Source organism: Argiope bruennichi, chromosome 9 (genome assembly GCF_947563725.1).
Source record: "Argiope bruennichi chromosome 9, qqArgBrue1.1, whole genome shotgun sequence".
NCBI classification, from domain to species: domain Eukaryota; kingdom Metazoa; phylum Arthropoda; class Arachnida; order Araneae; family Araneidae; genus Argiope; species Argiope bruennichi.
Window position 1 is genome coordinate 24842243 of NC_079159.1, and position 14010 is coordinate 24856252.

At 27.2% G+C, this 14010-nt stretch overlaps 1 protein-coding gene across 1 annotated transcript in view; it reads right to left on the bottom strand.

Annotated features, from left to right (window-relative positions):
• Positions 1 to 14010, bottom strand: part of LOC129984235 (hemicentin-1-like) — a 769108-nt gene that overhangs the window by 11918 nt on the left and 743180 nt on the right. Inside the window, exons 12-13 of the mRNA XM_056094068.1 lie at positions 10698 to 10771; positions 2707 to 2822 (exon numbers count right to left, since the gene is read on the bottom strand). Of these exons, the coding sequence (XP_055950043.1) occupies positions 2707 to 2822; positions 10698 to 10771 (190 nt within the window). The remainder of the gene's footprint in view (positions 1 to 2706; positions 2823 to 10697; positions 10772 to 14010) is intronic.

Sequence of the window (14010 nt, forward strand, 5' to 3'; positions counted from 1 at the left end):
CATTGTGTCCTTACTTTGTCTTTATGTTTCTTTATAACCTGAAAGCACGAGGGACTGCTCGAAGCGGCCGTTGATTGGACTATAATAAGGGAATTCAAAGCTTCATAACTCAGATAATTTTAGTCTCAGAACGGCGAAACATTTTCTTCTTAATATGTTAACCCTTTAAAGGGCCATTTTTTCTAGTCATATTATGTTAAAATATTTTGAGGTTTGAAATTAGAATAAGAAAAGGGATTCATTTAGCTTATTAGATAAATTTAATTTGATTAATTAATTAATTTGTTTAATTAATAATTAAGTAACAAATCAAGACACATCACTTTGTGTGAGATAAAGAACTGAAGCATCTAAGTTTCTGTCTTTCTAAAAAAATTTGTTAGAACTTATGTCAACCTACATAATTTCATACAAAGATTGATAAATTTGGTGGGAAGCATACTTCCCACGGCCCTAGAAAGGGTTAAAACAACAGGAATATTTTACTAATCATAATTAATAGGATCGGGACACTATATAAAAATTTTGACTTTCTTTCAGCAGGATATTTATTGACTAAAGCAACAAAAATATTATTTTTTAAGCCTTTAGGAACATTTTACAAATTGGAACTATCAAGATATATCTGTGGTGGTAACTTCATAAGCCAGATAACAACTTCCGGAAAGGAGTGTACACTTTTGTCTAGTGGCTTTGTTACTCTCTATGAACCCTAACGTTGCGAGTTCGAACCTCAAATTTGCACATATCTAACAAATTAGAAAGTAGTTATTAGAGTAGATTCCCTGTATATGTTTTCAAGAATATTAAATAATTCTTATAATGTGCAATGAGATGCTGATAAATTAAAAAAAAAATATCGATTTGTAAGTTAAAAAAATATATACTTTTTTACTTACTCATATACGAAATATATAAACAGAATGCTTCATCAAAAAATTTGAACTTGGAATTTTGACGCATCTCCACATTTTAGAACTTTCTGAATCCGTAATTTTTAGAATAATGTCTGTGCACTAGAGAATTCAGTCATCCTTTGAATTAATAGGAGGAATAAAATTTTGTACATAATATCTAGTTCAAACTTTTAAATTTCGATAAGAATTGGAACGAAATCATTCAGAGGAAATCTGCTGATCCTTCCAATAGAATATAAAACTATCCCACAAAACACAAAAGAACTAGATGGGTAAAATTTGGTAAACAGACTTAATATCTAATGTGTAGATATTAATTGAATTTCAAATTAAATCCGTCAAGACATTAACCGTCGATAGGTCTGTACTTTAACAAGCATGAAATGCAATAATTCAAAAACTCCATGATTTAAATAAATAAAATGTCGATTGTAATTTTTTGACTACAATTGTAGTTTTTCGTCGAATTTCGGTTTTAATCGTTCGAAAATAAAAGGAGTCCAAATTACACATTGTTTTTTTTAGTATTTATACAATAACTAAATCACAGTATTTAATGATCAAAAATACTTTCCAAGAATCACGATCTAATAAGCTTTTTCGTAATTATAGTTTTCGCCAACGACTTACAGTTTACAATGCGTTTAATTGAGGGTTTGTGAAAAGGCATCGAAAACACTTCCACTCCTGTTAGTTTTGCAAAAGGATTCACAGCGTTCACTTCAATGTTTACATTAGATATTATTGTAAAATGTCTCAAAAAATTTTCTGAATATTTATAAAGAATTTTTCTAGATCAAAAAAAAAAAAATGTTCTCTAAACAAGACTTGACATTTCAGCTAATTTAGAATTTAAAACTTTATTATGAAGATATTTTATAAAATGCCAACAAAATATATAAATATGTCAAGATTTTCACTCTTATGCTTTTCCAAATATTTTAAATTTAATAGTTGAAAGAATATTACAAATCACAGGTTTACAATTAAGCTTTTTTATTTTAGCTTTTTAAGTTTTTTTATTCCAATTTTATTACAGTCATTCTTCTAAATTCATGTTATATTAAATTATTTATTAAATCTTTTGAAACGAAAAAAAATCGTCTGAGAATTGAGAATACGAGTAACGGAAAAAATATCTGAGATGCTATTAAAAAGAACTTCGAAAAAAAAAATGTTTTCATTTTAGAAATAAAAGATACCATTTAGAACTATATTTTCTATATAAGTGATTAAGACACTGACAGTGAAAAAAACAGAAAAGAGATATTTAATGATCACGTTTGATAATTCATTACCTAATGCATGACAGAATATCTTTTTTCATATTAAAATAGATTTTGTAATTTATTTTAATGGTTAATTTTCTCACCAATTCTGCTGATTTCTTGTATAAGTGCCAATAAGAGTAGTATTGAACTTTTTTTCGTCTATTTTGGATAGAAGTTACCTAATACTGCATATTAATGCTGCATTAGATCTCAATGAAAAAGCATTTTTGAAATTACTTTACCAGTTATTTTAATGACAGAAAAAGGCTCAAATACTGCTACACATCTTTTAAGTAATTGTTATATAGTATTTTTAGAACTGCAAATTTAATTTCATATTATATAATGATCAAAAGATGTATTTTTTGGTAATTTATGTCATATCAGAATTATCGATATCATATTTATTTACTTTATTTTAAACCGAAATATTTTCTTAACATTTTCTGTATACGATAAGCAAAATTATAAAAAAGAATATCATTAATTTTTTTAAATCAAGAGATATTTTTCAATACCTCTTCATTCAAAACATGGGACCTGCAGAGTACAGTCTCGTATGAAGAGGGTTTGCCGTCCATCAGTCTTTCGTATATGCACTCGGATGCAGATTTAGGAGTCAAGTGAACGTAATCTGAAATATAAAATAGCAGTATTAGAAATGCTTTTCATATTTGAAATGGGATTACTTGAATCAAATCGATTATTAAATAGAAAAAAAAACTATAAAAGGAAATAAATATTGCGAGTTTAGTTTAGTTATATTAACATCCCGTTTTAAAGCAATACTTGGGTTATTTTGGGATGGACCTCGTAATTTTGAACTGCTATCAGATGACGAGGACGGCACCTGAGCTGGCACCCCTCTTTCTAAACTTCCACACCACACCAGAGGACGTTTGGCCTTGATGGATTTAGTGTGCACCAGACCAGATTATACGACAATTATTCGGTGGAATCGGATCTCGAACCAGAAGCCCTCCGGTTCCTAAGCCGAGACCGTACCACCAGGCCACCGTGGCCCCTAGATAAATATTGTGAATCAACAATATTTTTACTTTTTCGTATACGAAGTATCGAGAAAGTATTGTAAACATCAAAGAATTTGAACTTGAGATTTTGACGAATCTTCAAATTTCAGACTTCTCTGGGTTCGAAAAACACATTTTTGGAAAATGTCCGTCCGTCTGTCTGTGGCAAAGATAACTCAAAAACGCTTTGAGATAGACAGATGAAATTTTATGTATAGCGATTTACGCCAAATTTGTAGATTTCTATAAAATTTGGAGCAAAATATGTCCCGAGAAAGTCTGTCTGTTCAGTTGTCCAAATATATATTAACACGGTAACTACAAAACAAATGACATTTTTATCTGTCCATCAGCTTTATTAAATTACCATTAAAAAATAAAATTGAATAATTTTTTGACTATGTAGCATATTCTACAAATGAAAATTTGTTTTTATTGATCGTGATGATGTCATATATATATATATATATATATATATATATATATATATATATATATATATATATATATAATTATTAAGATTAGTAACATAATTATTTCTTTAATTAACTTAATAATAAGACATAACTCAATTTGGAAAATATAAAATCTTGTTGCTCAAAACGAAAACTCTGTTTAATGAAAGTTGTTTCCTGCATCGCAATACTTTTTATTTAATCAAAACAAGTAATAATATTTGTTCCTTACTAATAAATTAAATTATTTTATTGACTTGCAGATAGCAGACATGAACTTTAACAATACTGCTTCTTATTTTCTCCATTAAATAGAATTGTCAAATAATTAGCATTAAAGTCAATGAATAAAATTATTTTCTGATTTTATCTTTACTCTTTATTAATAAAAGGTTTCTTAATCAATTCAATATCTTTAATTTTTTATTCAGATTGAATGCAACATTTCAGTAACATTGAACACAATTACTTAGATAACCTCCCAATTCACTGTTATATTTAGAGAAAAAAAACTTTATAGAAGCTTAGATAAAGATAAAAAATTGGGTTTGTAAATTCATACGATTTGGAAAAACACATTTAACATAGCATAAACAAACAAAATAGATTTCCTTACATTAAAATAGTTCGATTTAAACGACTAATGTTTAAGTTATTCTTATTTTGAATTTTTCTGCATTGAAAAAAAGAAGTTTTAATTGACATTAAAATAAACAATCAGGATTTTAAAAATTAATAACCATATTTCATTTTAATACATTCTCTTTAAAGACAGCCATTTTTGCCTTTAATTCAACCTTTACAATTTTACTTAAGAGCCTACTTACGCTATTTTGAAAAAGGCAATAACATTTAACAATGAAAGAACTTCTTATGCATTTTCAAGCACAGTAAAATGGGTTTTTATTCAATGTATTTACGTTCAGTAAAAGAATTTCGGAGTTGAATACGATAACATCAAAAAGGCGGAGCCATAAAAAATACACTAAATATTTGAGTACGATTAATTGTATTTATGTGAAATGCTTTGCAATATATCCGTTTTAATTCTGTTTACGAGTTTAACATAAAGTGAATGTTTTAGAAGGTTCCTCTCTCAAACATAAAATGTAAATTTAAAACTTGTCTTTCAAACTTTAACGATTTAGATGACCTGGTTTTTGTTAAATATGGTAATCGGTAAGCTTGGATTCAATATATTGATACCAAACAGTATTAATTTAGATTCCGAAAAAAAAATCTTTTTGAATATATTTTTACATCATTTTGTTTATCATTAATTGGAAATGACAAAAGTCGGAGACGTACTTAAAAGTAAAAACCTTTTCCCTTGTCTTGATCATAATCATCATAAAAACATCATCATTCGTCATGACATCATTTATCGTCATATGCAAAAAGTTGGAAAAGAATCTTTTTTTTAAAAACGACATTTAAAAAAATTCAGATTGTTTTGAATTTTTTTATTAGGATACTTTTAAAATAAATGAATAAAAAAAATCTATCTGCAATAATTAAAATAATGATTAATTATTTATTTTTTGGAAAACTAGCATATTAATTAAATGCAAATAGAAAGCAAATAAAACTCCAGTCAGAATTCAGATATGTTTTTATTATATTATAGTTAAAAATATTCAGGGATTTTTTAAATCAGTCGCATGCATAAAATCCTGTCTTTAAATGTAGACTATTTTTAAAAATAAAAATAAAAAAGGTAAAAAAATATGAAAAGAAATATTTCTGAAGAAATATTTTTGTTTATTTCTTTAGAAAATACCCACAGTAAAAATCATTTGGTAAATATTTCTAAAGAAATATTTATCAACCGATTAAAAAAAAAAATGGTAAATGCTTTCTTTTAAGAAGTTAACGATATTTATTAAAAGTCTATTTTGGTATATTTTTTCAAAGAATGTTTTTGACATTTATTTTATAATTTTATAGCTTTATAATTTAATGTTATGTAATTATAAAAGTTAAAAATAATAAAAGGAAGCTCTGGAATAGGACTTCCTTTTTACTGAAAAAAACACCCCATCTACTGAAGCATGTTGCATTATTCTATTTAAAAGAAAGGCTTTCAAGATCATATTCATTTTGTATTCGAACTTAATATATTTTATTTCATTTTAAAGGAAAAAAATGCAAAGGAACAACAACAAGAACAAAAAGCAAAAAAGCAAAAAAAAAAAAGAAAAAAAAAAAAGAAAAGAAGCCCATTAATGTTGGCTTTAGTAAAGTTTTATACTAAAAGCCTAGGCTCAGTTGTTGTATAAGGGAAATTAATGTTGTATAAATAATTATTAAGTATACAGATTAAAGCCTGCATATTTATTTCAAACATTGAAAGGAATGGTTTTTGTATATGGAAAAGCCTTATATGTATATAGAAATGCAAAGCTTTTCCTTTAAAGTTAAAGGAATTATAGTTACATGAAATTACAAAAAGAAATTTCAATTTGCAAAAGGAATAGTTAATAGAAAGCAACAAAAATAATATAGAGAAAACTATTTTTTATTCAATAGCTTTAACAAATAAAAGCCATTACTGGCAAAAAGAAAGAATACTTAAATACCTAAAAGACTTATTCCAGATAGAATCTAGGACACAATGGATTGAATTTTTTTTCTAAAAGTATTTGAGTTTACTTTGTTGGTAAGATTGAATTACAAGCTTCTAATCATAAATTATATTATAGTATTTGGATATTAACAATGACGATAAACAGGAAAAATTTAAATAAAGATAACACACAAAATATTCAAATTAAAATTTTAAAAATAAAACAAATTATTAAATTTTGCTTATCTGCTAAAATTCACATTATTTAGAACTTTTAGTTTAACACTTCAAATGATAAATATTTAATTTTTTTTATAAAAAAATTATCAAATCAGCCATTATTTCAACAAAAAGTGACTTGCCGGATCGATAATAATTGAATACTATTACCATAAATAAATTAATGGGTACATGAAAAATATTATGATTTTAAAATTCCACAGAAAAATACTATTTATTTAATAAATTTATATTTCAGTAAACTACTTAGAACTGAATTCATTTAAGAAATGGAAAAATCAGTTGAAGGAACCTTATCTTTAAAAATCTTTTCCCCCTATATATTTTAGCAAAGGAATAAAAAAAGAAATTAAGAAATAGAGCTTCTATGTAAATAATTTTAGACTACAGTTTTGCATTTCAGAAAAAATATGGTGGAAATTCTTCTTTTTTTGTGTTAATGCAGATGCTGTTCTCTATTACAAGGAAAATTATTATGCCAGAGAATATTCCTTGAAATCTTTATGTAAATTGTATAAACTCTTGGCTAATAATTTAACAAAGGCAAAAGAGAATTATAGTATTTTTCTTCATTTAATTCTAAAGAACGTTGCGTTTTTAATTCAATTTTAAAAATATTGAGTCAAGACATTTCATATCCAAATGTTTTATTTATATGAGTAATTTTGAAGTTCTAAAAAACTATGCAAAAATACAGTATCTGTATATTTGGAAAAATCAGCAAATATCGGAAGGAAGTCTTTTTATAAGAAAGCTAAAAAGAACATGCACCAAAGTGGAAGACGCTCTTACTGAAAAATTTAAAGAAACATTAATCTTAAAATGGAAAAAAAGATCATTTTTCAAAAACAAACTCTTTCTCGTATGGCAAAGAACATCTAAGATAAAGCAGAAAATTCTTATTAAATATAAGAAGCTTTCAGTTGAATTTTAAATCTGAAATATTTAAATCAAAAGTGCGTATACTTAAAAAGAACAAATGCTTACATCTATCTACCAAGGTACACTTTAGTAATAGCTGAAGAGCCTACGCGTATGTTTTCGTATTTTTTTATACATTTTTTTGCATTTTAACTTAGGACCTTCTATAAAATGGCTGATCTTTTTTGTTATTCCCTTTGCTTTCTTCGATTCAAATTCACTGATTTACTTCATCGATTTTTCTTCAAAGGAAGAAAGAGCAGCAACAACAAAAAAGACATTCGTTTCATCTGTAAAAGATGCAGTGACTTAGCATAGACTTCTGTCGAGTTGATGTTTTATTCAATGAAATACTTAAATTCTTTTTGAAGAAAAGATTAGAAATAGGGTTTCTTTTTCCAAGCTCGAAATTTTTATACCGAGAATAACCTAGATTTCCAATGCTCGCAGAAAGGCGAGAAATTTAAAAAATAGCTGTTCAGTTAGTTCGATGCGACAAAATGTAAAATTAAACTTTATGCTATTATTCATTCCTAAAATGTCGTATGATTTGAATTATTTTTTAAAAATTATATTGTAGGTATTATTTTACCTATTTTAAAAAATCTGTTTCAATAATGATATTTTTAGTTATCCATAAAACCCAAATAAAATATTTGGAACGAATTTTTAATTTTTGCTGCAATAGTTAAAGAGAAACTCATGTGCTATATTTTTTCTTAAGGTGCAAATATTGTAAATTTCTACTCATGTTTTATTTAAATATTTAAAATATGTCTGCCTCAAATAATTAAAAGGGTTTCATCAGAAAATTTAAAACTGAATCATAAAATATTTTTGAAATCTGTTCCTTTGAAATTTATTTATAATAAACCAATTAGAAAAAGAGAAATAAATCAAATATCAAACGATAAAATACTTTCTTAAAAGTAATTTATTGCCATTCTAAGTTTCCAGAGAAATTTTTTTTTCCAGTGTATAATTTATAACTTTACATAATTTATTTTTATAAATTTGAATATTATTCTTCATTTGATTTGAAAGAAAACTTTAAATAATTCAGTTTGTTCTTTGAAATATACTGATTCCGACGATTTCAAATACGAATGTTTTATTTAAATTAGATGTTTATAAGGTTCTAAGAAATACCATATAATTACAATGCTGGAATATTTTGAGAAAAAAGAAATACGAACAAGGTCTTTTTAAGAATTAGAAAATTAATACATATCGAAGCGAAAGATTAATCTTAAAACGAAAAAAAAAAAAGTTTATTTTCAGAAATAAGCTTATTATTGTATAGAAAGAACATTGAAAGTAAAGAAAAAATTCTTATTAAAAATAAGAACTTTTCAGTCAAATTTTAAATCTAAAATATTTAGTCAAAAACTCACGTATTTAAAAAGAACAAATGAAGTTCCGCTTTAGCAATTGTCGAAGAACCTACGCGTGTATTTTCATATAAAAACATTTTAGCTCAGATCTTTCTATGAGAACTGTTCTTTTTTATTTTTATTTTTTCCTTTGCTTTCTTCGATTCAAATTCACTGATTCACTTCATCGATTTTTTTTCAAAAGAAGAAAGAAAGGAAAAAAAAAACAATGAAAAAGACATTCGTTTCATCTGTAAAAGATGCAACGACTTAGCATAGACTTCTGTCGAGCTTATGTTTTATTCAATGGAATGCTTAAATTCTTTTTGAAGAAAAGATTAGAAATCAGGTTTCTTTTTCTAGCTCGAAATTTTTATATCGAAAATAATCTAGAGTTTCATTGGCAGGGAAAAAATGCAAATAATTTTGAAAGTAATTCTACGTTTCGCTTAGCTCGAACGAGAATATGTAAAACTGTATTTGGTGATATTTTACATCTTGGAATATTTGCTAGGTGTTAATTTATAACATATTTGAGAAGTTGAGCTACTTTTTTTGTATAATCTGCTTGGAAAAATAATTTTTAGATTGTCACTGTATTCTCAAGTTGAATAAATATTTTGTTTTCCAATTCATTTATTTGAGTGAAAAAATGTAAAACTGTATGTACATACTCTTATTTTTTTTAGCAATTGTTTGCTAAGTGTTGATTTATAACACATTTAATTTATTTCATATAATTTACTAAATAATTTAGTTTTTATATTACAAGTTTATTATTTTGAAACATTTAAAATTAATTTATGAAGTTAAAGAAAATTATTAAGTTGACAGGAAGAGGAAATTCGACGGCTTGAGATATTTATTACATACTTCTTTTTAATTTCTTTTATACTTGAAAATTTCATTAAATGAAATATTGTAAATTGTTTTTCATTTTTTACAGCTGTGTTTGTCTTATAAAAATTCAGTATTTTTTTTATTTTGAGACTGATTGATTAATTTAGCTTACTTTCATGCAAAAACTGGCATTAGAATAACGCTTCTCTGAATAAAGCAAAATTACACTCGATTTGTAGACATATTTTTAAAAGTTTAAAATTATAGATATTAAGAACAATATATAAGAAATTTACTTCTTATAAACTTAAAATATATATTTTATTAGTCGCTTCTAGCTACCAGTTGGTGTGTCAGGAATATTGGCTATATTTAATATCAGTTAAATCATTTAGATTTAACTTTATATCCATGATTTCGTGAAATTGTCTGACATTAAAACTGTGCCATTTAAATTGTCTTTTTGTTCTGTTCATTGTATACATGTACTTTCTTAATGAAGATTAATCCCATTACATTATAGCGCTATTAAAAACGTAAACGTATGGTTCATATATCTTTTAAAATTCGCTGTATTGTAATTTTACTTTTTTATTCATTTTATAAACGATACAGGTCCTAAACAGAAAACTCCTTTTTTTGAGCTTTTAAAAATGGAAGAAAATCTTATGATTAAATATTTTAGGAAATTTTGAATTGGCAGGGCAACAATGTAATCTATTATTGGAAACAAGGAAAAAATATTTTTTTGAAAATTACTAAAATTCAGAAAAAAAAACTATTAAAATAGTATAATTAAAAAGACATTTTTTCAAATTTTGAAACTAAATTTGTAATTTATTTTGTGCAATAATATTTTAAGGAAGTTATCACAGAAAAATGTTAAAAATTCGATTACGTTTTAATTAATTAATCATGTTTTATTTAATTAATTAATATTTATATTAATAAAATTAATTAATTTTAATATATATATACACAAATTGTAGTAATTGCCGGTCTAACGTGCTGGTTTGTAGAGAAAGCAATCGCAAATTCATCGGTATTATTAGCAGAGATAATGATATGAATATTATTAATTACCTGTGGTGACTTCCCGTGTATGATATACGTAGGGGTTGCCATCTTCAAATGCAGGTTTCGATGGTTTCGGGTTTCTAATGATGAAAAAGAGAGAAAAAAAAAGTTTAGCAAAGCATTGATTTTTTTTATTTTAAGAAGAATTAAATCATTTAATCACTGATGTAAATGAGAACTTAAACTAGTGTCAATTTCAAAAAGAAATTTTAAGAAATTACTTTGTCCGGTTCTGAAATTCCTTTACCGGCATTTAGCAACTGATTTCAATAATCATATAATACAATAATGGACCTTCTATAATAATTTATTTCACCTTTCCAAACACTCTTGTGGCGATTGAATTGAGCGAGGATAGAACCTGAGACCTTATGGTTCTTCAGCCCAATAACATGACCACGATACAAAAGCAATTGCTCATGTTTTGTAGCTGTTAACTGGCTTATAAGCTTTCACTACACTCTAGTAATCTGGTGTTTCTAGAAGAATGACCAAGGAACTTTACAGAGAAAAGTCCTTATATGCAGATGATGGTGCAATGCAAACAGTTTTATTATATTTTGTAATGCTTTCACAACAGTATAATTTTGTATATTGTACAATTTTCAGCAGAATTTTACATATTTTATATAATGATTTTGCAAATAAAATGTGTTTTTTGTAGCTGAATCTACTTTAATTTGACTCTTTTTATTTCAGAATTTTATGGTCTCGTCAAATCTGTCGGAATACTAACCGTATCATCATTGTATTGAGGATTATTTTGCCGTTTAATCAGATAAAAGAGATAATCAAGGAAGCTTTAGTCTGTATAATTCACCATAATACAGAATTCACTGCAATTTTTCAAAAAAAAAATCTTTATTATTTTGCAGAATTAATCATAAGCATTTGATTCGGAATTTTTTACAATTCCCATCAACGAATATTTTATTGCTCACTTTACAAATCAAATAAACTGCTGTTGTGGGCAGGTAAATACCGTGTATTTTCTTGTATCCAAGAAGGAAAAGTTGATATAATGAAAGAGGATTAACAGTTTGTCGTCATTTTTCCTGACTCTTTGCAGGTTAATACTCTTTCCTGACTTGTGTGCAGATAAATACCATGTATTTTCTTGTATCCAAGAGGGAAAAGTTGATATAATGAAAGATGATTAACCTTTTTGTCGTCATTTTTCCTGACTCTTTGATTATTAATTTAACTGAATTAATAGCATTAAATTATAAGAATTTTTAATAGTATGGCAAAAAAAAAATGTAAAAAGTAAAAATATGTATATAAGAACCAGCGGAAATTTGATTAATGAACATAATTTTTTCCCGAATATTGCTCGTAATACATTATATTTTTTCCATGGGAATTCATGTAAAATAGGACAATTTATTCCTATAAATAGGACAATTTCGGAAAAAAGAATAGCTAAACAGATTTATAATAATCGAATTTAATATTTATAATGCATGCCTTTTTTTTTACAAGAAAATTATGTAATGAGATTTGTTTTAGGCTATGCTTAAATTTTGGCGAAAATGGGACACAGTATTATCGTTAAATGAATTTTTAAAGTGCATAAATACTGCCTAATTAGGGTGAGAATTCAATATACAATGCAATAATTTTCCATGCTTTCAACAACTCCCTAATTTCATTAGAAGGTGATTGCTTTGCTATGTCTATTATTTCTTCCTGACTAAATCTCCTCCGCAGCTTTTTGCTGTGACACAGAGTACAACAACATGAGCTCTTTGGTGGTTCTAGCTATATTTTTCCACCAGCTCATCAACATCGCTGCTTTCTAAATCATAATCTTGGTCAGAGACAAAATCTCATCGATGAAGGCTCCACAGGAACTTGTTCAAACCCCTCGGAGTCATGTTCGACAATGCTACCCGGTCAAAACATCTTCTATGTAGATATAAGGGCTCAAACAAATGCTTAACACAGTTTGATACAAAACAATTCAGCATGCGACGTCACGATGTCTTTTCGCCACTCGTTCTGCGGAACATCGCTCGCTCAGCGAGTCACTTTTTTGTATTTTGTTATAGGAAGTGCTCGCAAAGTTAGGTTTACTGTAATATCTTTTCAAAAGATTTAATAAATTAGCTTACAAGATATGGCTTGTCAGCTAACTGTCATGCTTACAAAACTGACAACACGAGCGTCATTACCAATACTGATTGCATATAGCTACTCTTCCAAATTTCGCTCAGGAATCCAACAAATCCTATTGCCTTCATAGCCAGACAAGTACGCTAGTCGCATTGATTGTACTTCCATAAAGAAAACTGTAATTTTGCCCTCACCATACAAAATGAAATTGGAAATTACAATAGCAATTTTTGCCTTCTCGTATGACAAACTATATAAAATACTAATCATATAAAAAAAAGACCTTAACAAACCTTCACATTTCAGACCACACTCAGTTAGAAAAATCACCTTTTATAAATAATGTATGTTTATGAATTTGATAACCCTATCATGCTTTGAGCTAGACATATGAAGTTTGGTATATGGTCTTTATACTGAATTTGCAAGTTTCTGTCAATTTCTATATGCAATCCATTGATGAGAATTCTTTCAATCAATGAGAAGATGGATAAAACTTTGCACATTGATTTAACATCTGAAGTGTAAATCTCTATCAAATGTCAAACCTATTCAACAAGGCATTGACTGTGTGCCTGTCTGGATTTTCGCATGAACGTAAACACGATAGCACAAAAATGTAATGACTTGGATGGATAAATAGAATTTAGTATGCAGTTTTAAGACGTAAATTATAGATCTTTGTCAAATTTCGAATCAAATTCGTTAAGGAGTTGATAATCTGTTATTTTTATTTTCGCACGTATGTAAACGTTGTGACTTAAAGGCAACGAAAAATGTATATTTGGTTTTCTTTATGACATTACAAAGCACAAGCACAAAATTCTAATACGCTGAACTAGAGATATTCGCGGAATAGAGATTAACATATTAAAAAAATGTACTGAAATGTGTAACTTAATCGATCAACTTATTAATAGTTAGTTTAGTTATATTAACGTCCCGTTTTCAAAGCAACTCTAGGACTATTTTGGGAGGAACCTCGTAATTTTGAACCGCGGCCAGATGACGAGGACGACACCTGAGCTGACATCCTCCTCTCCACACCATACCTCACCAGCGGGAGGACATTTGGCCCGGACGGTTTAACGTGCACCAGACCCGCTTACACGAGTTCTTCAGTGGAATTGGGTCTCGAACATGAAACCCTCCGGTTCCGAAGCCGAGGCCACCGCGTCCCCAACTTATTAATAGAGGGCTCCAT